The sequence below is a fragment of the Camelus ferus genome, chromosome 29, assembly GCF_009834535.1.
Source record: "Camelus ferus isolate YT-003-E chromosome 29, BCGSAC_Cfer_1.0, whole genome shotgun sequence".
NCBI classification, from domain to species: Eukaryota; Metazoa; Chordata; class Mammalia; order Artiodactyla; family Camelidae; genus Camelus; species Camelus ferus.
In genome coordinates, this window is record NC_045724.1 from 19,503,395 (window position 1) to 19,530,621 (window position 27,227).

Genomic DNA, 27,227 nt, shown 5'->3' on the forward strand with positions numbered 1-27,227 from the left:
AAGTTTCTCAGCTGGAATCAAGTTCCACGGCTCAGCGCTTAATGGACGGAGAGTCGTTTGGGCCAATTCAGTTTTCCTGGGTTCTCATTGGGCCTTCTGGTTCAATACTTCGGGCATCTCTCTTGGTCACCAATGAACGCTTTAGTCTAAGAAGGTCTTCGCGGATTGGATGTCTTATCCTCGCTTTGGAATGGTATCAGCCAATGGGAGGGCAGAACCGGCGGATGCGCCTGGGTCACGGGGGAGAGTCGGTAGAGTCTTTCCCCGCCAGCGTCCTCGTTCTCTGGCTCTTAGAGGCAGTATGGTCGTTTGCCGTCGCTGAGCCCGCGGCTCCGAACTGAGGGACCTGCTCCGTGCCTCCAGGATCCCTCTACCTCATTCGTTGGTGTGGCCTTGATGCTGCGGCAGGCTCTGGACTCCTAAAGCGCTGGAGCGGTATGTAGGGTCCCGGGGCGGCAGACAAAGCGGTTGAGCCGGGAAGGCCGCAGAAAGCGGCCCCGGCACCCAGTCGGCGAGTCGGCCTGAGCGGGGGCTCTCTGCCTGTCTTCTCAGGACCCAGCAGTGCTTCCCCTCCGGCGTTTTAAAGCGCCTTGCTCCCCTGTGACCTGTGAAAATGTTCGCTTTGTTCATTTACCCCCTATCCTCTGCACTTCCGATTTTTACGAACCCTAGAATTACTGATGGCTGTCATCTCCCTTGTCTCCAGGTTGTTCTTTGTTAACTATTAGTTTTGTGCACCTGCGTGTCTATTAAGAGTAGGACATGGTTGTGTTTGGCTTCATTCAGGCGAGGCCAGTGTTCACGTCTCTGTATTTTAAAAACTGTTCTTGGGGGCGTTCGTGCATGTAGCACCTCCTTTCGTGGTAGTGAACTGATGTCTGAGGGTAGTGCAGTGTACCCCAACACCTGGCCGAATAGGAGTCCCCACTGTCTCAGGTATTGTTCTTGTTTGATAGTTGCTGGTAGTCTTAACACCATCTCAAGTTTTTATTTTCTTTGATCCTGACAACCCCTCAGGATTGTTATGAGAGGAAACTGAGGCTCAAAGGAGGTAACCCAACTTCTCAAAGAGTTACAGTTAGTTGCTAGTAAAGGGAAAGCCAGGTCTGGTGTCAATGCTTAACGTTGCTTTTTAAAAACTCGCTTAACTGGGTGTGAATTTAGGTTTTGAGTGTGTAATTTCTGCGGCTCTGTGTATTTATGTTATATTTAATTCTGCATGTAAGAGCTAAATAATTCTTTAAGTTGAGTGGTAAATCTTGGCTGAAAGAACATCTTTCAGGCAGCTGCCTAATTATACAGGTGCCTCACATCAGCGAACTCCTAGCTTCCCAAAGTGGTTCCCTGACTAGCGGCATAGATAGACCTCACCTGGGAGCTTGTTGGCAGTGAGACTCTCAGGCCTCACCCGGCCTGCTGGCTTTTTTTTTTTTTTTATAAAAGATTCCTTAGGTGACCAGAGTTCTTGTTAGAGTTTGGGGTGCGTTCATGGTCTTATAATGATTTATTTGTCCACATTAAGCTAAATAAAAGAGAAATTAAAAGGTATACCTTATGTTATTCTCTACTTTTTCCTGGCAGATCCTAATTTGAGCCTGCTCCTAGTCAGTGGACTGGTAAGGTTGGAAGTTTTAACTCTTGCCTTTGGTTCACCTCAAAGAAACAGGAAAGGCCATAACTTTTCCAGACTCATTCCTACTAAGTTTTCTAAGTACTCCTTAGATGAGAATGGAGCTCTCCAGATCCAAGGCCAGTATTGTGTGCAAAAGACTGTCATCTATGATATTTAGTTCTTAAATGCAACTCTATTCTTGGGCCTTTGGGCCAGTGATTGGTTCTGCAGATTCCACTTTTGGATAGGATTTGTGCTGGTGATAGCGCATAAAAAGCTCATGAGTAAGCTGGTTTGTAAACAGGGATATTGAGGATGTTGTACCTAAGAGGCAACTTGCCCCCAAACCCTTTAATCTTCTCTCTGTGCAGTCTATTGCTTTTTTTTTTACATCCTTTTTTAAGTTGCCTAAGTAACTGTTTTCATTTTGAGAAACTTCCATGCCAAATACTATCCATTAATACATGTAAAAGGCTTAGTGTACTTGGCGCATTGTAAATGCTCAGTAACAGTTGTAAGTTACATGGAGTCAAACATCAATGGAAAATAGTAAGATTATTCAAGAAATGGTATTGATATAACTTATAAGCAATTAAAAACCACTGCAAAGGATCTTAACTCACAACAGCTGTGGAAAAAAACCCAGATAAAATACTTGAAAATTTTTGAATTTTCAAGCAAATGCGAAATAAAGGACTCAAGAGAAAATGAGGCTTTAACACGATAGTATTTGGTAGGTAATATCCATTTGATAGCTGCTATGATTCGTCCCATTTTATAGATGAAGAATCTAAGACCAAGAGTTTAAGTTATCTGCCTAAAATCACATTTGCCAAGTGGTGGAGCCTGGGTTTGACTCACTGAGAGCCTGCTTTCTTAAACTAATGTATAAACAACTTTCCTGGGAGAAGTATCTCTCAGCCACTGCCCCACCACCCACCACCACTGCTTTACTCTCTGTATCTTTGTGTATTTCAATACATGGGGAAGCCATTTCTGCTTAATTACTTTCCCCCACCCCTCCAATAACTTGAATAGCCTTTCTAGAGTTACAGAATAATTGTGTTCCCAGCCCTCCTCCCCCAGTTAGCATTGTTTCTGTAATTAGCGTTAAACTAACTCATTAATTTGAGGAAAGTATTTACACCTTTACATTCTTCTGAGAAGAAATATAATGTGTAATTTGGTTAAATGGAGTTACTGTTTTTAACTTTATGCCTATATGAGGATTGTTCCTTGATATTTTGTATTTTGGCTTTTGTATATGTTTATCGTGTTATATTTTCTAAAATATCTTGCTTTTATGGGAAAAGAGTGTGCTGAATTTAAAAGGAAGATATGGGAAGTGTAAAGACTGCTGACCAGTTTAGGAGATAGTAAATAAGGTTTTAGCCCAGTTCTATACTAACTACCTTTTGTCACCTGGGGCAAGTTACTTAACTTCTCTGTGACTGTTTGCTTAGCTGCCAGATGAATTCCTCACCTCAGGTTCTGTTTCATTCTTCTGAGTGTGACACACTCCGGGGGCAAGTGTGCTTAGATTCCATTCAGATTCACCCTGATCTCCCAGACTTCACTGGCCTGAGGCACAGGGCAAGATACCCTTCTTGGCTTCTTTGTTCATAACCTTCTTTGACTCCCTCCTTTTTCTAAGGGGATTTTATCTTTTGTAAACCCAGTAGACTGGGTTTTGTTCACTGAAGAATAAGAAAAAAGCTGTCAGCTAGCCATTTTCTCTGAGGCACTTGTCTTAGGCTCCAGAAATGTTCTAGCGGAAAGGAGCATTGGCAGCGTTGCAGGTTGAGAAGTGTAGCAAAGGTTATAAGCGTAAACTGTAAAGCTCTTGTTTATTGTGACTTTAGTGTTAAAATATGTATTGCTAAAAAGGAACTTGTTGGAATAATGAAGATGGCATATGTTCTTTAAACACTGCACACATAAATAACTTTTTTTTTAAAGTCAGCTTCTCATGTTCATTTTACTTTTCTTAAACTGGAATTGCCAATTCTTAAGTTTCTGTGTGATTTAGATTCATCTGTTTTTTTCTGAAGGTGTTATAATTCTGATTATTTAACAAATGCCATAACATACCTCAGCAGCTTAGAACTAATTTTACAAAACCTTTCTACAGAATTTAAGAAGCTTTTGTTCATGTGTGTGGCATAGAAGATGAATTCCTCCTCCTCCACCATGAATGAAGAACCTGATGCACTCTCGGTGGTGAACCAGCTGCGGGATCTGGCAGCAGATCCATTAAATCGAAGAGCCATCGTCCAGGATCAGGGATGTCTGCCCGGCCTTATTTTATTTATGGACCATCCCAACCCCCCTGTTGTCCACTCAGCTTTGCTGGTAAGTTGCCTTTAGGAATCTCAGTCTTGGTGTTATAATTTTGCAGTAAAGGAGAATTTGAAAAAGTACTAGATGACATGGTAAAAAGTTAAAAGTAACTGTAGAGGAATTAATGAAAAGTTTGGATGTATTTTTGTATGTGCAAACATATATGTATGTGTAGAGTCCTTTTACACAAGTGGTAGCACACTGTATTTTTATTTTTTGACACAAATCATAGGATACCATGTGTGTGGAATGTTCTGCAACTTCCTTTTTTCACTTAAAAAGAAATCTTAAGGGTTAAATCATAACAGTACAGAAAAACACTCACATTAAAGAGGCACTTACTGTTTTGTTTTGTAACAGCTTTATTCAGATGTAAATCGTGTACCATATAATTTACCTAAAGTATGCAATTCAGTGGATTTTAGTATGTTTACAGAGTCGTGCAACCATCACCACAGTCAATTCTAGAACACTTCCATTACCTCAGCAAGAAACTGCTCTTTCCCTATTTCTCCTCAGTCCCCACCCGCCTTCCCTAAGCAGCCATGAATTTCTGTCTCTTTATATTTGCCTATGCCAGCAAAAGTGCCTATAGATCTTTAATAAATAAAATCATATAATACGTGGTCTTTGTGACTTTTTTCACTGAGCATAATGCTTTCAAGGTTCATCCACACAGTAGCTGCAAGGTACTGCATTCCCCTTTACAGGTGAATGACAGTCCATTGCATGGCTGTGCCGTATTCTGCCTATCCATTCATCAGTAGATGGGCATGGCACTCGTTTTAATATAAGACGGAAAGGAAAAGAGAACATATACAGGATCATAACTAATGCAGAAGGAACTACCATATTGGAAATGAGGGGACTAGAGAAACATGTTAAAGAATAATACCAGACAGTCAGGCAAATCCAGAAAGTGATCATTTCTGGAGGACAAATAATTCAGGTCTGTGAACAATAAATTTCATTAAAAAAAAAAAAGCAGTTGAGGTGTAGGAGAGTAGCAGTAACTATTATAGACTAAGAGACTTAAGAGATATCAAACCAGGTGTAATATGTGGAACTGATTTGAATCCTGATTTGAACAAATCAGCCGAAAATACATTTTTAGATAGCTTGAAATAAATATAGACTGGACAGTAGGTATTAAAAAACCATAATTGCTTTTGCATAGTATTCTAATAGTATTATCATTAAGTTAACTAGAAAGACCCATTAATTTCTTAGGGTTGTGCTGAAGTATTTACAAATGGAATTATACATCCTCTTGAGATTTGCTGTAAGTGCTCCAGTGTGGTTAGCGGCAGGGGAGATGGATGAAGCGAGATTGCCAACAATTACCGAATTGTTGAAGCTGAATGGTGGGTACATGGGGTGACCACACACTTTGTATACTTTGTGTCTTCTAAAATTTTCATAACAGAGTTTAAATGAAAATTAATGTAATAGAAAATTTAAAACTCATTGTCCTTTACTTAAGGACCCATGATCATTTCTCATTTAGTCTAATTTCACAAGTTCATACAGAAAAATAATACAGGCTTTTTTTCCATTTTGAAAATCAAACTACGTAATGCAGATTTCCTATGTTACCTTCACAGAATGAAGTCTGATAGGCAGAACCGACACTAATGTGAGTGACTGGTAGTAACAAATGGGAGAATTTGCATGGCCCCTAGTTTGGGTCCTACTTCAGTGAGAATTGCAACAAGGATAAGAAGAAAGAAACCTTTTTGTTTTTAATTTTTTAGCAGTTGCTCTAGGTTTAACTTGTCACAGTCTACTTTTAAGTAAATCACATGCTTCACATATAATGTAAGAATCATACAGCGTTATATTTCCATATCCTCCCATCCTTTGTGCTATTTTTTGTCATACGTTTTACTTCTATGTAAAAAATCTACAGTATTTTTTTGCTCTAAACCATTACCTTTTAAAAGATTAAAATTTTAAAAATCAAGTGTACTTTATATTTACTGTCACATTTACCTTTTCTGGTGTTCTTCACTTCTTAGCACAGATTCATGTTTCTAATGGTGTCTTTTATTTTCTGCCTGAAGAACTTTAACGCTTTTCTGTAATGCCGGTTTGCTGGTGGCTTTTTTGCCCGGTGCGTTACAAAGTGTTGTTTCGCTGTCTGGCTCAGATTATTTCTAGTAAGACTGCTGTGGTTCTTATCTTTGTTCCTCTCTATATAACATTTAAGCCTTTTTCCTGCTATTTTTGTGACTTAATCACTGGTTTTCAGCAAGTGATTGTTATGTGCTTGATATGGATGGCTTTCTTTGTGCTGTGTTTTTGTTTGTTCTTGTTTTGCTTGGAATTTATTGGATCTTGGACCTGTAGTTTTCATCACTTTGGGGAAACTGTCATGCATTATTTTTTCAACTTTTTTCCCCTCATTCGCACTCCTCTCCTGAGACTCCAGTTATGTGTGTGTTAGGCTCACGTTGTCCCACAGGTCACTATTGCACTGTTCTTTTTTTTTTTTTTCTTTAAGTTTTTTTTCCCCTCCTTCTCAATTCTGAATTTTGAGTAGTTTCTGTTGCTACATTTTAAAGTTCACTGATCTTCTTTTCTGTAGTATCTAATCTGCTATTAATCCTCCCCAGTGTGCTTTTCATTTTAGACATTACGTTTTTATTCTCTAGAAGTTACATTTGGGTCTTTTTAATGTCTTCCATTTCTTCCCCGCCTCCTTGTTATGTTTTCCTACTCGTCCTTGAACATGTGGAATGTATTTATAATAGCTGTTTTTGTGTTCTTGTTTTCTAATTTCACCTCTGTCATGTCTTGGTCTATTTCTATTGACCTTTTTCCTTCCTGATTATGGGTCATATTTTCCTGCTGCTTTCCATGCCTGGCCACTTTTAATCAGATGCCAGACAGATTTTGTGGTTTGGGGTTTGGATTTTTTGGTATCCTTACAAGTATTCTTCAGCCTGTTCTTGCTTGTAGGTAGGTTACTTGGGATCGGTTTGATTTTTTCAAGACTTGCATTTAGGCTTTGTAGAGTGACTCCAAAGCAGCCTGTGTTCTGTGATATCAGCACTACTAAGGGGATGCTCTGCTGGGGATTCACCCTGATTCCTCCTGCATTATGAGATCTTTTCACTTCTGGCTGGGGAGACACAAACGATCCCTTGCTGTGCAGATCCCTCCTCTGTTACTCTGCTCTGCAAATTCTAGCTGCCTGGGGTGTTTTCTGACACCAGCCAGTTCTCTGATCCTCTGTGAACACCAGCTGGGTGTTCAGCAATTCAATTCTGACACTAACCACTCAGAGTTAAGTATCACATTCCCCAGGTTTAAGGCTCATGAGTCCCACAAGACTGTCTTCACTTCAAAGGCTAGTTGCAAGTATCAGGTCACCTGGATTTCTAACTAAGCAGCTATAAATTGGGTGATCCATTTGACTCCCCCTCAGTTTGATAATTTACTAGAGTGGCTTCAGAACTCAGGAAGCCACTTTTCTTGCATTTACCAGTTTGTTTGTTTGTTTTTCTTACAAAGGATACAAATGAACAGGTAGGTACATAGGGCAAGATCTAGAAGGGTCCTGAGTACAGGAACTTCTATCCCTGTGGAGTTGGGGTGTGCCACCCTATGGCACGTGAATGTATTCATCAAGTCAGAAACTGTATCTCCTTGTTGAATTTTTACAGAGCTCTGTCTCCAGCCCCTCGACCCACCCAGGTCAGTGGGTGGGGCTGAAAGTTCCCACCCTCTGGTCATTTGGTCTTTCTAGTGACTAGCCCCTTCCTGAGGCTATCTAGGGGCCCTAACCTAACTCACTTATTTGACATAAACTCATCCAAGGGCGATCCAAAGAACCGCCTTGTAGAGAACAAAAGAAACTCCTATCAGAAAATTCCAAAAGTTTTAGGAGCTCTGTGCCAGGACATGGACAAAGACCAAATATGGACTTACTCTGTACCACCCTAACCTCCCCAACTCTGATCTCTGCCTCTCCAGCTCAGCAAGACCACTGGGCTTTGCTGGCCTTCCCTCCCTGTGCTGCAGTCTGGAGCCGCCTCCAGAGCAGTGGGATGGGGCAGTTGTCGGGTCTGCCTCATTGTTTCTCTTCTCCAGGGATTCCAGTCCAGCCTCTTGTCCAGCGTGTTTAATAAATGTTGTCCTGTTTGTTAGTTTTTTATGGAGGGAAGGCAGTTCCCTTGGCAGTGAATCCTCTGTGGACTGAAGTAAAAATTAAGGTAGTGGTTACAGAAAGGATAGGAGATTGTAGTCAGAGACAGGTTGTTGAATTTGTGATTTCATGTAATGAGCTGGCACTTTGGGAACGTAGTATAGAGGACCAGTAGACAACATGAAGGTCAGTGGCCTGAGATGGTTCTGGGTGGTGTAATTCCCAGAGGTATTCCCCTGCAAATCAGGTATGAATAGTCTTCAGTGAAGGATGAGAGCTCTGTCTCATGGTACAGGAGGTCTATGGAACAGCTAATGAAATCCCTAAGAATCAGCATATGAAGCAAATACTTGCAAAAATGTACTTTAAATCTTAAGAGAAAAGCACCCTAGAAAAGTTAGATTCACAAAATAGAAATTTGTGAGAGTGAGTTCATCTTTTGCTTTTCAGCAATAAAAAAAAAAAAAAGATATTTTAAAGATAAATTGTAAAACTTTAAACTGTTAATTCCATAAGGTGGTAGTATGTTTTGTCCCCTCAGCAGTTTATTTTAATTAATATGTAAAAAGCACCTAGGGAAATGGTGGCTATTGGGACTACTCCCTGAAATTAATAAATCAGGAATGCAGTTCCTCGTATTCTTGACAAGATGAAATGATGAAAATAGAATCAGAACAACCTAATTCTGACCTTGCAGATAAGTTAGGAACCTTCATTTCAAAGACCAGATTCAGCTACTTCAGCTTGGATTATTTTTCTCCCCTAGAGGACTGATTTGATGGTCACACTTAAAGAAGAGTTTCTAAACACTTCAAAACCAAATGATTCTAAAAACAAAAACCAATGTTTCACTCTTTTTCCTCCTGCAGTAAGTTAGTAGCAGGTATAATTTTGAATCATCTAGACATACGAGTTAACCTATTTTGTTTTTGCTGTAGGCTCTTCGATACTTGGCAGAATGCCGTGCTAACAGAGAAAAGATGAAAGGAGAACTGGGTATGATGTTAAGCTTGCAAAATGTCATACAGAAGTAAGTACGATAGATGGTGTTTCCTAATGGAATAGAAAAATGGATCTTGTTAAATGTTCACTGGTTAATACAAAATTTTGCTGAGATTTGTATTCTAATATAAAGTCATACTTTTGTGGGTTATTATGTCCAGAAATATTCTGATGGTCAGTGTTCTGATTATTTTTTAATATTAATAGTAGTCCTTCTGAAAGTGTTCAAATTTTATTTTAAATGTTGATAAACGTTGTACTTACGAATAATATTTTTAAAAAGAAAAATCCTAACTTAAATGAAGTTTTGTTAAGTGTATGTGAATTGACTTGCTAGCCGAGCAACACATGTGACATTTGAAAATATGCAATATTATAGTGTAGTACAGAATTCTTCATTACTTCATCTCAGGATCTTAAAATCTTACTCAAAAGAACCTTGACCAGTATCATGACAAAAAAGAACTTTCGGTGATGTTTTCCTGAGCACCATTGAGAGGTGTCTTAAGAGATGTAGAGCTATTTAATTTGAATTTTAGCAAATGGGTGGTTTTTAATTATACCTTTCATTTTACTAAGATTTGCCTATCTGTCATTTCATCCTGTTATTTACAACTTTTTGATTTGGGTTTGACAGATAACAGTTTTATGGATGAGAAAAATACAGAGAGGCCAGGTTTCTTGTCTGTAGTCCTTCAGCTGTGTTGCCTCTGGGGGTGTCGGGTATTGCCCCTTTCTTGGACCTTGCTGATTTCCTTGTAGAAGACTTGAAATGGAAGATTAAGTGTTTTGATATTTCCACCGTGTCTGGAAGCAAAAAAGCTAATGCTTTCTGAGGTTTTATCTTACTTTGTATCTTGATCTCAAGCAAGACATGACTGCCTTTAAATCTATAATAAGTTAGCGTTTAATTTGATTTTTAAAACTTAGTTTCTTTGGCTTGAGTGCTCAGAAAAGTTCTGTAATTCACATTTTAAGTTAAATTGTATCAGTAGAGAATCATCTAAACTGACTTCCAAGGCAGAATATTATTTTCTTAGTGTTCTTGGCTTCTAGATAAATTTTGTTTTATTAATCTTATTTTTGAAAGATTACTTAAATTTTTGTTCTCATTGAGTCAGCTACCTGATAAGGTAGTTTATGGTGCCTTGGTCTTTGATAATGACAAGCTAGGAACAAATAACAGAAAAGGTTGACTGCCGTCATCGTGTTAATCATTGCTTATGGTTTGAGGTGAATTCCATTAATAAAAATTTGGGTTCTGGTTATGACTTGAGACATATGATCTCTTTGACCCTCAGTTTCCTTATCTGTCAGCCTGCAGTAACATCTTCAAAGTGCTTGGGAATTCAATGGGGTAATAAAGTGTAGAAATGCTCTGTAAATTCTAAAGTGTTGTACAAAATGAAAGGTTGCATTATTCTTGTTCCTAGTGTGCTTTAATGCCATATAACTGAGTATTTTTAACTGCCATGTTAGTTTTTTTTGAAACACTGAAAGGTTTAAGCATAATATGGATAATAATAAATTAAGCATGGTATTTTATTAATATGATGAACTTAAGATTGTGTATTCCTTTGATAGGTATGGTTATTGAAGCTGAAAATAGGTGGTAAAATTTTTTAAATGTAAGAAATAAGATGAAAAATTAACGTTGATATATTTAAATATACTTCAAATCTGAACTTTAAAGATTTGGAGCAAGTTTTAGAGGTACTATAGGTTGAACCTATGAAACAGTTTCTTAGCTTGGTTGGCTAAGGTTGTGGTGTATATATATGTATCTGTGAGCGAGTGATACCTCTGCAGAATAGTAGGTAGACTACTTGTATCTTTGTAAGAGAAGTGTTGTGTTATCTTGCAATAGCATCTGGAAAGGAGATCCTGAGATAGAGTTATAAATGGAAGAGGTTTATTGTGAGGTAAGGTCTGTATAGACAGGGGAATGAAGCAGGAATGGATCACCATCTTTAGGCTACAGTGCAGGTCTGGTAACTGGGTGGGGCCAGGAGAGTCTCAGATTACAGTACAAATAGGTAACCAGTTCAAGGGGGGAGCTCCATAGCAAGGGTTACTTTGTAGATGAGACAGGCATTGGGCAGAAGTGGCCCGGCCCTAGTGCCCCCACTGCTCAGTCGTTGGCTGGGGTCTGCTGGGGAAGAGCCAGGCCTTGGAGTGAAGGACTGAATGGTGCAATAGATCATAGAGCCACTACTGCTGGTGGCTGTGCTACTATACTTGCTGCAGCCGAAGGGCAAGTGTCTTTCTTAGAGGGAGATAAGCAGTGTATCTCCGTGGCTGCCATGAGAGGCTTATCTTTTTAATTCAAATAACGTATATCTTTAGGACAATGTGGCTATCATTACTGGTGCTTCCAGTAGTAAAAACAGTTGTACATTCATTGCATACTCCGTTATAGTTTGGTCCTATCACCCTCTCAAAAGTAGAGATAGGGTATAATTATTTTTATATACGTTTTTCAGCTCATTTGGCTATTAGAGATCTCAGATTTGAAGGTTGCCTTTCAAGCTTTTTAAAAAGTCACCTCTGTTTACCAAAATAATCATCCTAGAAGTTTATCAGTGTATTTGAATGTTAGCAGGTTAATAAAACTGTGTTTTGGCTTATAAACGTTAAGACAATGAAGTATTAGAGTCGGGTCTTGGTTCAGCATGTTTAACTTTGTGTTGTGAATGTCTCATGGCTTGGACATGATTTTCTTTTTTAGGAAATTGGATTGCTCTGGCATTTTTATTTTCTCCTCATGTACTTGTTTCTTTTGGGTACCTGTATTAAAAATCAAAATGAAAAGTTTTTATCATAGAGCAGGGTTTTCTATATGCATAATGGTTTTGACACTGTAAACATATATTCTTAAGATACTATTTTGTACTTTGACATCTGTGTTGCCAGATACAGATAACTGATTTATCACTATTCCAAATTAAGTAGTTTATGGACTAATAGTCATCCCATTCTTATACAGGTCATCTTGGTGAGCCGTACGTAGCACAAGAGATCTGTTATATATCTTAATGGTTTTCAGTGATGTGGCTGCCCCATGACAGTCGGGCAGTCACCGTGGGATTCAGATCATTTCTCTCTGTTTAGGAGTACTGAGTTAGGAAGAGACTTAGCTATGATTCTGTGGAACCATGCAACTAAGGAGGAAGCAGAAGGATCTTCCTATACCTGGGAAAGACCCACCGAACAAAGATAATCTGTGTGGAGGGACGCTGCTTTATTGATTAGAGTGATCCAAGGGGAAACCAAGAGGCAGAAGTAGGTAGGGAGAGTAGAGGTTATTCTTAACATGAGAAGCAGAGGGGAAAACAGGGAAGTTTCTGTGTACTAAAATATTTGCCCTTTATTCACCAAATTATGTTTTGTACAGAATTTTGCTGAGATTTTAACATGTTATTCAGCAGCAGGTTTGACTTGTGTTTACGTCAAATTGGTGCTCACAGATTGACAATTGGATTGACTTCAAAGTCACTGTTACTTTCAGTTCTTTAACTGTGGAGAGAAATTTAAGGTCTCTGTCACTCAAAATGAATCTGGTATTGTGTTCTAATTTTATTCTCTTCCATAAATAAACACTTGTCATTAGAGGTTAGAACCTTTTTACACTTTATTTTTAGTCCTGGATCCCTCTGCGAAGAGAATTTTCAAAATGTCAATTTAGGGGAACATTTAAATCAAGTTTAGGACATTTGTTAATTGGTATTTCAGAAGTAATACTTCTGATACAAGATGCAGTTCATAAAAGCACTTGTGAATATCTAACATGAAGTATGCTATAAATAAAAGCCACTTTAATAAAACGTGGCATCTCAACTTTAAAATATCTCATTTCATTTGGAGAACTTCCTAAAATTCTAGATTTTGAAACAGTGCCATAGTAATGGTGGTCTATTCTTCTTGCTAAAATCTTGAGTGAAAGTGTGCTTCATTTCTTTATGCCTTTTTTGTGTTCCTTTGTTTTTTTTTTTTAATATTTTAAAATCTTATTGTGGTTTATTTATAAAAACTAGAAAATATAAAAATCCATAATGCCATTTATCTTTTCATTTAAATATGTGCTTATACATACATATACTTAAACTTTAGATTGACATGAAATCAGACTGTCAGAAAAGTGGTACAGACAGCATAATAGTGCCAAGATACCTGTACCTGTAGTCCCCAAATGTTAACATTTTACTGTTTGTTTTAATATTTGAACTTTATCAGTATTTGCTTTATCATTCCCTCTCCACACGTGTTGTTTGGTACATATGTATTCATAACTTATATATAGGTATTGTGAATTATGTATTTTAGGTGTTAAAAAATGTCCTTTGTCATGTTTAATGTTCAGAGTTGGGACTGGAATTCTCCTTTGCTTGATGTCAGTATAGGCTGTTTCTATTTGGCCTACCTTTGCCCATTCCTTTCTTTTTTTCCCCATTCCTTTATTCCTGAATCACTTTGTCTTAATTGTGTCTTGCTTTGTGAGTCTGGTTGAAAAACTTTTTCTTTTAATTGATGAGCTAGGTCCATTTATATTTACTGCTGTTACTGATATATTTCATCTTAACTCTTTTTTGTTATAGTTACTGGGTACATCATGTTACAGTAGTTGTGTTTCTCTGCATGCTGTTTTATTTTGAAAATTTCTTCTGATACTTAGATTTGTCTTAGTAGTTGCCTTTGTATTTATACTTTAAAAAAGGTTCTAAGTTGTCTGTTCTCTTATTTAAACTTTCACTATCTTGCTTATTTTAATGGTAATCTTCTTTTAAACTTTTTTGTTGAATTATAGTCATTTTACAGTGTTGTGTCAAATTCCAGTGCAGAGCACAATTTTTCAGTTATACATGAACATACATATATTCATTAGTCACATTTTTTTTCTCTGTGAACTACCACAAGATCTCGTATATGTTTCCCTGTGCTATACAGTATAATCTTGTTAATGGTAATCTTTTGACTCCCACCTATTATGTGTTCCGTGGTCATTGACTTTTTCTACTTTCCTCTTCTCCCTTTTCCTTTCTTTTTTTAAGTTGCATTATGTCTACTTTGTCAGAACATTTATATATTCTTCCATTCTCTTTCCCACCTTTATTTTAAATTTAGATCTACAGTAAGATATATAAAATGCTTATCATTAGTCCTTTTGCTAAAGCTTTCCCAATCATTTCTTTGTTGGTTGAAGTTGCTCAAGTAAGCTTCAAATACTCCTTGAGTTCTTTCATGTTTAAAACTCTTTTTCTATAATTTTGATAGTTAAAGGACAACTGGACCATCCTGGTTCACCTTTTTGTTCTCTTGTGATTCTTGAAAATGCTGCTACATTTTGCCTTGATTTTTATGGGGGTTCTTTTTTGTACTTTTTTTTTTAGAACAGAGATTGGCAAATTTCTCTTATAGAATAAAAAGCCAAGTAGTAATTATTTTAGGCTTTACTGGGCTTATCATCTCTGTTGCAATACTCAGCTCTGCCCTTGTGGGTCAAAGCAGCCACAGATGATGTGTAAATGAATGGGCTTTTGCTCAAGGATCATAGTTTCCCTGCCTTGGACTTCATTGTTCCCTAAACAGAGCTGTTGACTTCCTTCTTGGAACCTTTCTCTAGGATTTTTTTTTACATTAAAAGATAAGGGATGATTTTCTGGATTGCATAAATGTTACAAGAACATTTTTTTCTTAGTGAACAGCACAGAGGAAAAAATGCAAAACCAACTCCTAAGGGAAAAGTTGTGCAGTTCTTCAAAAGACCATAGCAAGTCTTCAACAATAAAATGGTATATTCATTGCTTCCATGAAGTATATGGAAGTCTTAATTGGCTTTTATGGGCAATATAAAATGTTATTAGCAGCATCTAGAATTAGAGTGAATTGGTGTTTATGACCAATAAGGAAATATATTCAAAATTAAAATTATTTTTGATATATAATAAAGATCAGAGCTCACCTTTAGTTGTATTTTATGAATAACATTTTGAACGTTTTCAATATACATAACTAATTAGAAAAAATGGTGAGGAATCAATATACTTCATTATTGAATAGTAAATTACTGAGAGTAAATTCCAGTTACTTAGATGAAGGAGCTTTTCAAGATAGTCTTTTTTTCAGGTGTCAGATTTTAAAGACTGAACTAAATCCAGGACACTAATCAGCTCTTTCAATTTTCACTTGCCTAAGAAGATTAGAGCAATTAATACTGGTTTAATTATGCAGTCTTTCTTACATTTATGGCCAAATGTACCATGTAACTGTAGACTTTTTGTACTTAAATGTTTTGAATCACAGTATTTGAACAGTAAGTTTCTTTTTTTTTTCTTTTTTTTTTAATCTTGGGTTTTTCTTTTTGGTTTTCAAAGCATTTTTTAAAAATAAGGAAATCATTTATAATTTGTTGAACAGCAATTATGCAGAGATATTTGTGATACTTCATATAGTGCCCAGGTCAAGAAGAAACTTTGTTTTAATTCATTTTTGTTTAAACGCTTTTGCAAATTTCATTTTGCCTGAGACAGAATTTTACTTAGTTTTAAGAGACATCTGTGACTATAAGTTAGAGGTATTCCCTTAACTGTTTCGTAGGAGGGGCAGCAATAAAATTAGTTCTACAAGATATACCGGAAAAACATGCTTAGAATAATAGTGAGACTGTCATGTTGATTTGATTATTTTATTCTTTTAGAATCTTTTGGTTTTAAGTAGATAAAGATTGAAAATCTTCCAGAAAGGAATTTATTAGTGTATGAAAATGAGGAAGCTTTGAAACTATGAAATAAAGGGAGTGAAAAATAGTGGTAGTGGGAGTATTTATTTTCTATAACCATTTTTGCCAGTTTGTGGTCTGTAATTGCTTTGTTTATCTAAGTAGATGTAGCCTTTGTGACTCCATAGATAAGGTATAGTTTTTGTTGTAAATCTGCAACTTTGTAATTGAAAGTTAGTGTGATTGGCCTCTGGAGCTACACAGGTAAAATTGTTAACTGTGTTTGTATCACCTTTGCAGATTGTTCTTATGAGTAAATGATAGTTTCTCTCCTCAGTATGTTGCTACTAATATGGAAACCACCAGAACAGGTTTATGAGAGAATTAAGTCCAGAAGCCCTGAGGAATCCATCAGCTACACTGATTTTCTTCTGCCCTGGGAATCTGGGGAGAATAGCTCTATACCATCTAGCTCATATGCCATCAGTCTAGCTCTGTACCATCTTGGGAGAATTACAGAAATTGTCACTCAGATGGTTTTTTTGTGGAGCTAATTTCTTTTGCAGGACCTCAGTCAGAAAGGGTGCTAAAGAAATGGTTTGTCAGAAGAGTAGGAGCAACAATCAATCAGGAAAAGGAAAGCTAGCTTAAGGAAGCTGACAGCGGAAGCAGTCTTCCTTTCTCCCTGAAACTCTGTCCAGTATGGTAGTCATTAGCCACATGTGGCAGTTTAAGTTTAAACTAATTAAAATTGTATTTAAAAACCAGCTCCTTTGAGTACGGGAGGTTATAGCTCACTGGTAGAGTGCATGCTTAGCAGATCCTGGGTTCAATCCTCAGTACCTTCATTAAAAAACAAACAAACAAATAAATAAATAAATAAACCTAATTACCTGCCCTCACTCACCTCCAAAAAAACCAAAACCCGATTCTCAGTCACTTTAGCCATATTCCATGTGTTCAGTAGTCATGTGGCTGGTGGCTACGTTTCTGTCATCTCAGGAAAGTTACATTGGACGGTACTGTTCTAAAACTTCATTGCCTAACTGCATAAAAGGCAATTTTTATAGTTTAGATTACTTTTATTTCATGGATTATTTTTTTAAGTTTTAATGGAAGAATTTCTCAGTCAAAAAGTGTAGATATTTTTGTGTGTTTTTAATCACTATTAATTTTTTCAGATGGTATCAATTGTACTCTTGCCAGCAGTTACTGTTCAGTTGCATTTTTTCAAACATGGGATAGAATTGCTGCATTGCCATTCTCCTGTCCCCTCCAGTTCTAGATCAGTTTCCAAAAAAGATTTAAACTGTCTGTGTTCCTTGAGGTTGAGATAAGATGGCTGGTTTGGGTGAGCACGTGATAAACTCACAAATCGATTTGGAAAAGTTTTTAATTTGCATTTTTCCTGTGATACAGTCTGTAATTTTACACCAGATTCTCAAAGGGGTTAGTAGTCCTATTTGGTTATTAAGAGCTAGTCTTACAGTTCTTATTCTGCAGAACAGGAAGATAATAATATGATGTTACAGTCTTTTAATGACTCTTGTCGCTGCTGGTTGGTTAGGAAGCACATTAAAAAGTTCTGAAAGAGTGTGTGTTTTAAAAATTATTATGAGAAGGTCATTAGTTGAATCTCCTGTTATGTGTTGTGATCATTCTTTTATCTGATGCAGATATCTAAAAACAATACTCATGGTAGAGAAGGGTAACAGAGACTATTTTTTCCCTCTTTAATTCATGAATACCTCCTGCCAGTGTCCTCATGCTTCTTACAGCTTGTGGTTGGCTAGTATTTAAAATATCTCAGAATTGCAGTGACCTTTTTAATAAACTATAATACAGCTCTCAGAAAAGTGCTGAGACATCTCCTAAAAAAACAGTCTTTTTGGTACCTTCCTGCAAAGCCAAAATCATTCAAAAGTAATTGATCTCTGTCGTCAACAGTAGCCCAGAAAAACACTCGGTATAGTAAATTGGGGATCCAGAATATTGCCATATTAGCACCCCTGGAATTGATGATCTGTAGAGCTAGAATGTGTACAGTCCGAATATCAGAAATTGAAGTATTTCTGCTCATTCATTAAACAAATGGATTGCCAAAAATTTTGTTAGGGACCGAGAATACATCCCTATTCTTGAAGAGAAAGAAATAGAAAGTTAAGATCCATGGTATAAGTGCAAGCGTAGTGCTTTAAATGCAGGGGAGGAGTGGGGTGTTGGGGTGTGGAGGCTTCATAGAGAAGACTGTGGTTGAGCTGAGCCTTCAAGGACGTGGTCTAGGTGAAGCTCTTCTGACTGAGGGAAAGGCATTCATAAAAGGGCACAGTGAGCTGATGTTGGTAAAGCTGAAGGGGACAGATTTTAAAGGCCTTGAATGTGCGCTAAAGGGTTTGGACTTAATTGAGCCCAGTTAGAGGTGATATGAGGATTATTTTCTTATAGTTGTGTACTTTTGTCTCTGCTATTCAGCTGATAAGAACCATTACATCTGTGCTTCCAGTTATGGTACCCACTTCCATGTGTGGCTGTTAATTAAAAGTAAATAAAATTCATTTCTTTAGTTGCACTTGCCACATTTCAAGTGCTCAGGAACCATGTGAGGGGACAGTGCAGAGACAGAGCATTTCTGTTGATGCCAGAAGTGCTGTCGGGCAGCCTGACAATAGATGTTTACTTGAGGAGCTACAGTAGGATTTAAAAGTTTAAGAAGGAAAACTTTCGTTTGAGTTGTGGTTTAATGATATATACATACTTTGTAAAAGGTATATAAAAAATGTGAATTGAGAAGATCAGTTTGAATTTACTAAGACATCCTTTTGTTGAAATAAGTAATGTAAATGATTCTCTTCTAATTTGTTTTCTTTTGGATTTTTTAAAAATTTAATTTAATTTTTTAAACTTTTTTTTTTTAATGGAGGCACTGGGGATTGAATCCAGGACCTTGTGCATGCTAAGCATGTGCTCTACCGCTGAGGTATACCCACCCACCTCCTTTTGGATTTTTATGTGTTGTATTTTCTTCAAGGTCAAATTGAGTGTTGAATGTTAGTATTAATCCGGGGACATGTTATATCCTGATCTTTTTAGTTGATTTCTTATTAATTAATGATTTCTATTAAATGTGCTTTTATACCATTCTGGTGATGGATTTTGAATATTAATGAACCATAAGTTTAAAATGAAATTAGAAGATTTTATTATGCACTACATGATTTTCTACATTATTGATTATTCTGGGATTCACTGATACTTTTTTCAAACTGAACAAAGCATCAAAATGAAGAAAACAAAGTTTTTACAAAGTTGAGAAATAAAATTACAGATTCAGTAGAAGTGACAGGACTCATTTATTAACTTATATGTTTCCTTTCAAGGACTACAACTCCAGGAGAAACAAAACTGCTGGCCTCTGAAATCTATGACATTCTTCAGTCTTCTAACATGGCAGATGGTGATAGTTTCAATGAAATGAATTCACGTCGAAGGAAAGCTCAGTTTTTTCTGGGAACCACAAACAAACGTGCCAAAACAGTGGTTTTGCATATAGATGGTCTTGATGACACGGTAAGGCTTTTGTAAACACATGGTTCATAACATGGGGAAGAGAAACCACGTTAACTAGTTACTTCAGTGTCACCTGCGAACAGTCTTTAAGAATAAGTCCCAGTATCAGTGTTTTATACTGATAAAGGGGGGGCACGTGTGCTAAAGAGGTCAGTTAATCAAAGGACATAACAATTTTAAATATTTATGCACCAATTATGGAACTTAAAAATGTATGCAGCAAAAACCGACAGAAACGCGAGGAGAAATAAATTCACAGAGCTGGAGATTTAAAGCGCACTCTCTCAATTAATAGAACAAGTATACAGAAAATCAGAAGGGATATAGAAGACTCAAATTACGCTTACAACCAGCCTAACCTAATTGATATTAATAGAATACTGCAGTCAGCAGCAAGATAATATTCATTCTTTTCATGTGCACATGAAACATTTACCAAGATGGAATATATTGTGGCCCATAAAACAACTCTTAATTGAAAAGAATTAGGACCATGCAGAGTATGTTCTCTGAGCACAGCGAACAGCAGATTAGGAGTAACAAATCCCTCAAGTACTTTGGAAACAGAATAACACATGTCTAAATAATAGTCCATGTGTCAGTGAAGAAGTCAAGGAGAAACTAGGAAGCATTTTGAACTGAGTAAAAACGAAAATGTACTATCAGAATTTGTGGGAAGCAGCAAAGCAGTGTTCAGAGGGGAATTCATTAACACCAAATGCCTAAATGTTTTTACACAAAAGAAAGAGATCTCAATGACTTCAACCTCTACCTTAAGAAACTAGAAAAAGAAGAGCAAATTAAATCCAAGGAAGAGAAGAAACATAAAAAGCATAAATCAATGAAATGAAAAGCAGTAGAGAAAAATCAATGAAATCTAAAGCTGACTTTTGACATGATCAGTTAAAAAACCTCTAGCCAAATTGATCAAGAATACAAGAGAGAAGTCACAAATTATCAGTATCAGAAATGAGAACATTTCTATAGATTTTTAATATAGATATTAAAAGGAAAATAAGTGACTATTTTAAATTAGTTTATGCTAATAAATTTGATAATGTAGATGAAACAGGAAAATTTCTTGAAAGACACAAAAGCTCACTCAAAAAGAAATGGAACCTGAATGAATAGCTCTATATCTATCAAAGAAATTGAATTTGTAGTTAAAGACCTTACCATAAAGACAATTTCTAGCTTAGATGCCTTCAAGGTGAATTCTACCAGATTTTTTTTTAAACTTTTTTTTTATTGAGTTATAGTCATTTTACAATGTTGTGTCAAATTCCAGTGTAGAGCACAGTTTTTTAGTTACATCTACCAAATGTTTAAGGAGACAGTAATGACACTTGTACCGTCTTCTAGAGTAGTACAGTGTAGTTTTTCTCAACTCATTCTACTTTGCTCTTAATATTGGGCCTCAGGGTTTAGGAGTCAGTAAATAGGGGTTGGGGAAACTTTTTGTATGCATGTTATCCGCGGCATTGCCAAATAACTCAACAGCTATCTTACTGAAACTGGGGCCACAAGGTCTGAAAAGTTTCTAGAAAGCAGGTTTTGGTAAATGTAAATTGATTGAGTGAAAGACATTAAGATACATAAAATGTCACAAGTACCATCTGTTTAATGTTAATGAATAAGAATAATACAGTTCCTTTTTAAATCGAGCACAAAGCAAATAATAAAACCCAACAATGCACACACACAAAATACAGGCCAAAATGTCTTAAGAATGTAATTGCTTAAATCGGAAATAAAATATAAGCAAGTTAACTCTAAAACTGTGCTGTAATATTAACATTTTTTGGTGGCATAGCCTGGCGCATAGTGCATACCAGGCACTATTTTAGGCACCAAGGATACAGCAGGGACCAAAATAAGCAAAAGCTCTTGTAAATCCTGTGTTTGACCTCATTAAGCTCACACAGTTGGAGGAGAAAGTCAGTAAGCCAAGTTGTACGGTATATTAGAAGTGGTAAGTTTTGTAGAGAAAAATAAAGGCAAGGTAACTAGGAACTGCTGAGGGGTGGGGTGGTAGGTTACAGTTTAAAATAGGAGGGTTCAAAAAAACCTGGAGAAACTGACATTTCAGCAAAGACTTAGGAGAGTGAGCCAGTGGATACTGGAAGAGTACATGTTCTCTCCCTCTCCTCCTCCCCCCTCCCCCCTCCTCCCTCCATCTCCCTCCCCCTCCCCCACTCCACTCCCTTCTCTCCTAACATTGGCAGGCAGTTAGCTTTACCCCTTCTACCTCCTGGCCCAGTTCCTAATTTGATCTGCTTACGATTCTCACAACCTAATCGTCACCTTACATCCCGATCAAGAGGTTATTCATCCTTGGTGGCTTATGCTTGATCCTGTTTACTCTGTTGAAGATCTCAAGGTTACCAGGGAAATAGCCTGTCCCTGAGATCAAATCTTCAAATTGAACTCCACCCCTGGCAGATGTGTTAATTTGTGTAAAATAAAGACAAATTAGCCTCATGAATCTGGTTTCTCGCTGTCACACATAGTTGAAATTTAGCGTCAGACTCTTTACTTGTGATAAACCAGGCAAGTTGCCTAACATTTCTGTTTTTTGTTTTCCTCACATTTAAAATAAAGCATCAGCTTAGACCAGTAGTATCCTGACTTTCTGCATAGCTATATGTGCTATGCAAACTTGTCTTCACTTTCAAGTTTACTATGTGTGGAATACGTGGAATAAATAAACACCCACCCTTTTGGCATTCATTGCCTGAAGGGCTTTGCAGAAGGGGCAGTGCGCTACAGGAGTCGCCTGTGGGTCTGTGTGTGGCCACGCACCACTGTATCTCAGATCCTTGCTTGAGGAGCGCTGAAATGCAGAAGCGAAAGAGTGATTTAAGTAGGGAGATAAACAGAGATGTGAGTTGTTTTGAAGGATGTGGGAATAAGTTTGAAGACTGCCTTTATTCAACAGAAGAGGAGAATGAATCAGATAATTTGAAGGCATTGCTTCTTAGGCTGTGATCCAGAGACTTGGAGTCATTTGCAGGTTCCTGTCCTCTCAAGTACCAAAACAGAGCTTGGTCTCAGTACAGAAACAGGAGAATTTAGAGGAGATGATTTGATGTATGGGCTGGAGGTGCAGGGAGGGATGAAGAGAAACTGTAGTTACTTTTTAATCCATTTTCTTTTTGGATCTTGTGTTAGAGGTGACTGCTTGTTATCCACAAGTGGATGTGTTTGTAGACAAATGAAAATAAAATCCTATATATATAAAATCACGTTTAGAGATGCACGTCTGCTTCTACGTGTTAGTGATGGCTTAAGTGATGGAATAGTCTACTGAGGGATGAAGTAGAAAGAAAATCACTCAGTTGTAGCACTGGACCTTGGAGATAAAATGAGATGGAGATGAACTACTCAGCGGTGTAAGTAGACGGCCAGGGCAGTGTGTTATTAAGGAGTCAAAGACGCACTGAAGGGTGTGTGTTATGTTGTGTTGTCGGGGAAATGAGAACCAAAAAGAGGATATTGATGACCTTGGAGAATGCGGTGGTAACCATGGACAATGCCATAAATGAAGGACGCAGTGATGGTTATAAATACCAAGTGCTTTAAAAAATAGTGACTCCGACACTGACCGTTCACAATTCTCACTTCAGTCTGTTGGAATTTGTCCCTGGAGACTTTTAAGCTAGAGCAGCGTCAGCAGATCTTTTCTTTAAAGGGCCAGTTAGTAAATAGAGGTTTTGCAGGCCATGTGGTCTCTGCTGCAACTAGTAACTCTGCTAGAGCATGACTAGACTTAGATGGTGTGTAAACAGATAGGTGCAGGTGCTTGTTCAATAAAATTTTATTTACAAAAATAGCTGTTGGACCATAATGGACCCACCCTTGAGCTAGAGGAACCTCTGCTTTTCAGCTTGTTTTCTGTATTATTCTTCCATTCTGTTTGATTAAAGATTTCAATCAACATTGACTCATTTACTTCTGATTAAAATGATTAAATATTAGTGACGAAGCTAGAAAAAAATCTAGCAGGAACTATTTTGTTGATCTTACAAATTGTAATAAACTTGCCTAGGCACAAGCCTTTCTGTCCCTTCAGATACGAGATTGTAGAGTTCAGATAGGGACATTTGCTTCCCCTGGCCCCCTGCTCCATCCTTCCTCCCAGATATAATGATGGGTTCAGTGATGTTTGAATTGACCTTTATTGTTTTGCCAATTCTAATCACAGTTTGCTTTTACTTTTTCAGTCTCGGCGAAATCTTTGTGAAGAGGCTTTGTTAAAAATTAAAGGCGTCATTAGTTTTACTTTTCAAATGGCCGTTCAAAGATGTGTGGTGCGAATCCGTTCAGATCTGAAGGCAGAGGTTGGTATTTTAAATGGCTGAGTACGCTTGCAGTTACAGGGAGACACGCCAGTGTTCAAAATTGTCTTCTCTTTATCCTGGCCTAGGCCTTGGCATCGGCAATAGCATCAACCAAGGTTATGAAGGCTCAGCAAGTCGTGAAAAGTGAAAGTGGAGAGGAGGTAAAGCTTCCTTCAGTTTGCTTCACGCCTAGCTCTGACTACTGCTGCCGGCTGGCAGGTTGCTAGCGTTTCTAGACCTGTAGCTGCCTGTGTAGGAATGTGACTGAGCGAGATTACCCTGAGGTTTCCTGATTAACAGTAAACGCTTTTAGAAATAGAGAGAGCCCTCGTGTGGATTTCAGAGTCTGTCCTTGCTCTTGGCGGAGGTGTCTTGCTGATTTTATATGGAAATAAAGGATATGTGGTTTCCTTGCCTCCGTATCCTTTCTAACCTCAGTGTTGCCAATCCAGAAAGTAAAGACCCAACCCCACCATTGAGCAAGTGTGCAGAGTGAAAATCTTTGCCTCTTGCTACAGTTTCCTCTAGCTTTGTGAGAGCCAAAAATAATCTATGTGGCTTTAGCTCATTTGAGTTCCCATAGAAAGGAGGGGGTTCAGTGGCCCTTCGGGGCCCCCAACAGCCAGATGCTTTTGTCATTTTTAAATAGACAAAAGGTTGAACATTTATTCCTGGAGCCCCTGGAGAAAAGCGTCAGAATTTCCCTGTGTAGTTCCTCCTTTCTGTGCTTTGCATCCTGCTCAACAGTTGGGTCCACCGTCATGTAAGGGGATACTTTTGAAAGGAATATAGCCTCGGAGCATAAATACGGTGACTAGGATGAGAAGTAAAATTGACTTTTAACTTATGACGTGTACCTGTGTATCAATTAGGTTGACCTTGTCATAACTCTTAACATGTTCTGTGTATCAGATGCTGGTCCCATTCCAAGACACACCTGTGGAGGTAGAACAGAACACAGAGTTGCCCGACTACCTGCCTGAGGATGAGAGTCCCACGAAGGAGCAGGACAAAGCAGTGTCCCGGGTGGGCTCACACCCGGAGGGTGGCGCTAGCTGGCTGAGCACAGCTGCAAACTTTCTATCCAGATCATTTTACTGGTGACTTCAGTTTGGGGCTCAAGGACTGTGTGAACAAACAAGGGGCCAGTTTTCCATTGTTGTGGTGAACTGTCAAGTGCAATTTGCAATAAGTTATCATGAAAAGTTTCTAGACGACATGATTGAGTATGCTGCATTTCGCATTTTACTGGACATTCTACCCACTGAGTGGTAAAAAGGACAGAGGCTGCAGGTGGAGTTGCTTTGTTTATGAAGATATTTTGGCTTTGTTTTCCTTTGTTTAATTGCCTCACTTTTTAAAAAACATGGGTCCACTGTTAAACCAAACATACACATGTACAGCTTTACCTTTTATGTGACATGAAGCACGTGATTAGGGAAACTTGCTTTCTGAAGCCTTAGGACCTGTCTGAAGAGAAGTGGCTTTTTTTAGCTCAAGTTATGCATGAATTACTGAACATTGTTCTCTGCCTTTTTTCATGAAAGAGACTTGCTTTGGTACTCGTCACTGAAAGTTGAAAGCATGTCTCATCATTCCCCTTTTGTGCCTTTTTTATTTTGCCAACCATGTTTATAGAAGAGACGTTACAAATGATATTCTGTGAATTAAAGCATATTCATTTGAACATAATAGTCCCCTAAAAATACAACGCTACAAAAACTTGGCAGTCTTACTTGTTACAATTTTAATAAGATTAACACAGAAATCAGTTGAGAAGGAAACACGTACATCAGCAGGGCTACTGGAGACTATTTGGATGTGACCAAATGTGGTTCTAGTTGACCGCTCTTCAGTTGGGTTTACGTCAGTGCTTGAGAGTTATGTCCACCCAAATTCTGGGAGTGACTGTATATGGCCTTTAGGCCTTACTTTGGTTACACACTATCCCCTGCTAGAAAAAAAAAATAGTAGTAAAGAACTGACAGACTTGAAAAAGGAAAACAAAAATGGAATGCCTCTAATGCCACAGTGGTGTTTGGTAGAGTCTAACCTTAAAACGTGAATTGCTTGGCAGATGCCTATTCCTTGTATTGCCTTTTGTGAATCTATTACGAACATGTAGTCATATCAAACGAAAAGAAAAAAGACTCAAATTATTGCTTATAAAGAAATAAAGCCAGCATTCGTCCACTTAATCTTGTTTCTCATGTTAACAGCCAGAAAAAAAAAGACGACTTCGGTGAAAGTAAGATAAATATAAATATATATACATATATATATATTTTTGGTAGATAAGAGCTAATTACATATATGTAATGCTTTATTAAATTTCTGAAATATTTGGCAATTAAAAGTTTTCTTTTGGAACTCCCGACTAAATCCAGATAAATCTTAATGCTGATACGATGAAAAACTCATAGGAAGAAATTGAAGACTTTTTTTTCATCAACGTGTAGAGCTGCTATTTTACTACTTGGACAATGTGAAGTGAGACTGGGACCCTGGAGGGTCTCCTTGCATTTCTATCGCTTCTCTTTTAAAGAAAACTAAAAGATCTAGTGTCTCTGGAGAAAAACGATTGTAAAATACTCCACCAACAAGAGTCTTGAGTTCAAGAACATTGTGACCTTATGGAGGGAGGGGCGTTGAGGGTATTGAGAGCGATACTTTTTCATGTGTCTAGGCTCTGATTTCAGGTGACACGCACAACTGAAAATATAAGCTTTCAGGGCATGTATTGCTTTAAATGCATAATACAGCTTGCTGCCAGACCAGATGTGTTGGAAAAAAAAAAAAACAAAACCACCTCCTTTCTATAGCCATGGAAACAAAGTTTACTGTTGTGTTTTAACAAGTTTGTATTTTATTTTGCCTCGCCACACATCTGCTTATTTAAAAAACGACATCCCTTTGGTAGCAATGGTTCCGCACAAGTAGGTGTTACAGCTTGATGTCTGTGTGTTCTAATTCCCAGTATTCTTTGACTCCAGGTCTCATAGAGCAGTTAAGGCAACTGTAACAGCATTTTTTGAAATATATTGTAAAATAATAAAAGATAACATAATTAAAATTGAGTGGATATTGCATTTTTGCAGTAAAGCATTATTGATTCCCCCAAAGCCTGTTTGCATGCACACTGCCTGGCACCTTCTAGCTCCCTGTCGGTGTGTTACCCAACTAATTCCCACGCCTCTTCCATTCATCTCCTTCCCAGCACCACACCTGCCTCTCCCCGGGTTTGGATCAGTGCCCCTGTATATATATGCATTGTAGCAATTATCACATTAAATTAAAGTTGTATTTACCAGTGTCTCTCCCCTGCTTAGCTCTTTGAGAACCAAGAAAGTCTATAACTGGCTAGTATTTAATGCTCAAATATTTTTTTAAGAGAATGAACAAAGAATTTTTTTTTTAATCAATGAAAGTAAATAGAAGGTACTAATTGACTTGTTGGGCAAATAGGAAGAATGTTAGGTATTTTTTTATTTTCTGGGCACG

At 37.6% G+C, this 27,227-nt stretch overlaps 1 protein-coding gene across 1 annotated transcript; it reads left to right on the forward strand.

Annotated features, from left to right (window-relative positions):
• Positions 1–228: 228 nt before the first annotated feature.
• On the forward strand, positions 229–26,799 carry ARMC1 (armadillo repeat containing 1). The gene is made up of 7 exons (XM_006193755.3): positions 229–435; positions 3,744–3,964; positions 9,041–9,132; positions 19,197–19,386; positions 23,610–23,726; positions 23,813–23,887; positions 24,639–26,799. The coding sequence occupies exons 2-7, from the start codon at positions 3,782–3,784 to the stop codon at positions 24,828–24,830; spliced, it is 849 nt and encodes a 282-aa protein (XP_006193817.1). The 5' UTR covers positions 229–435; positions 3,744–3,781; the 3' UTR covers positions 24,831–26,799.
• Positions 26,800–27,227: the final 428 nt, after the last annotated feature.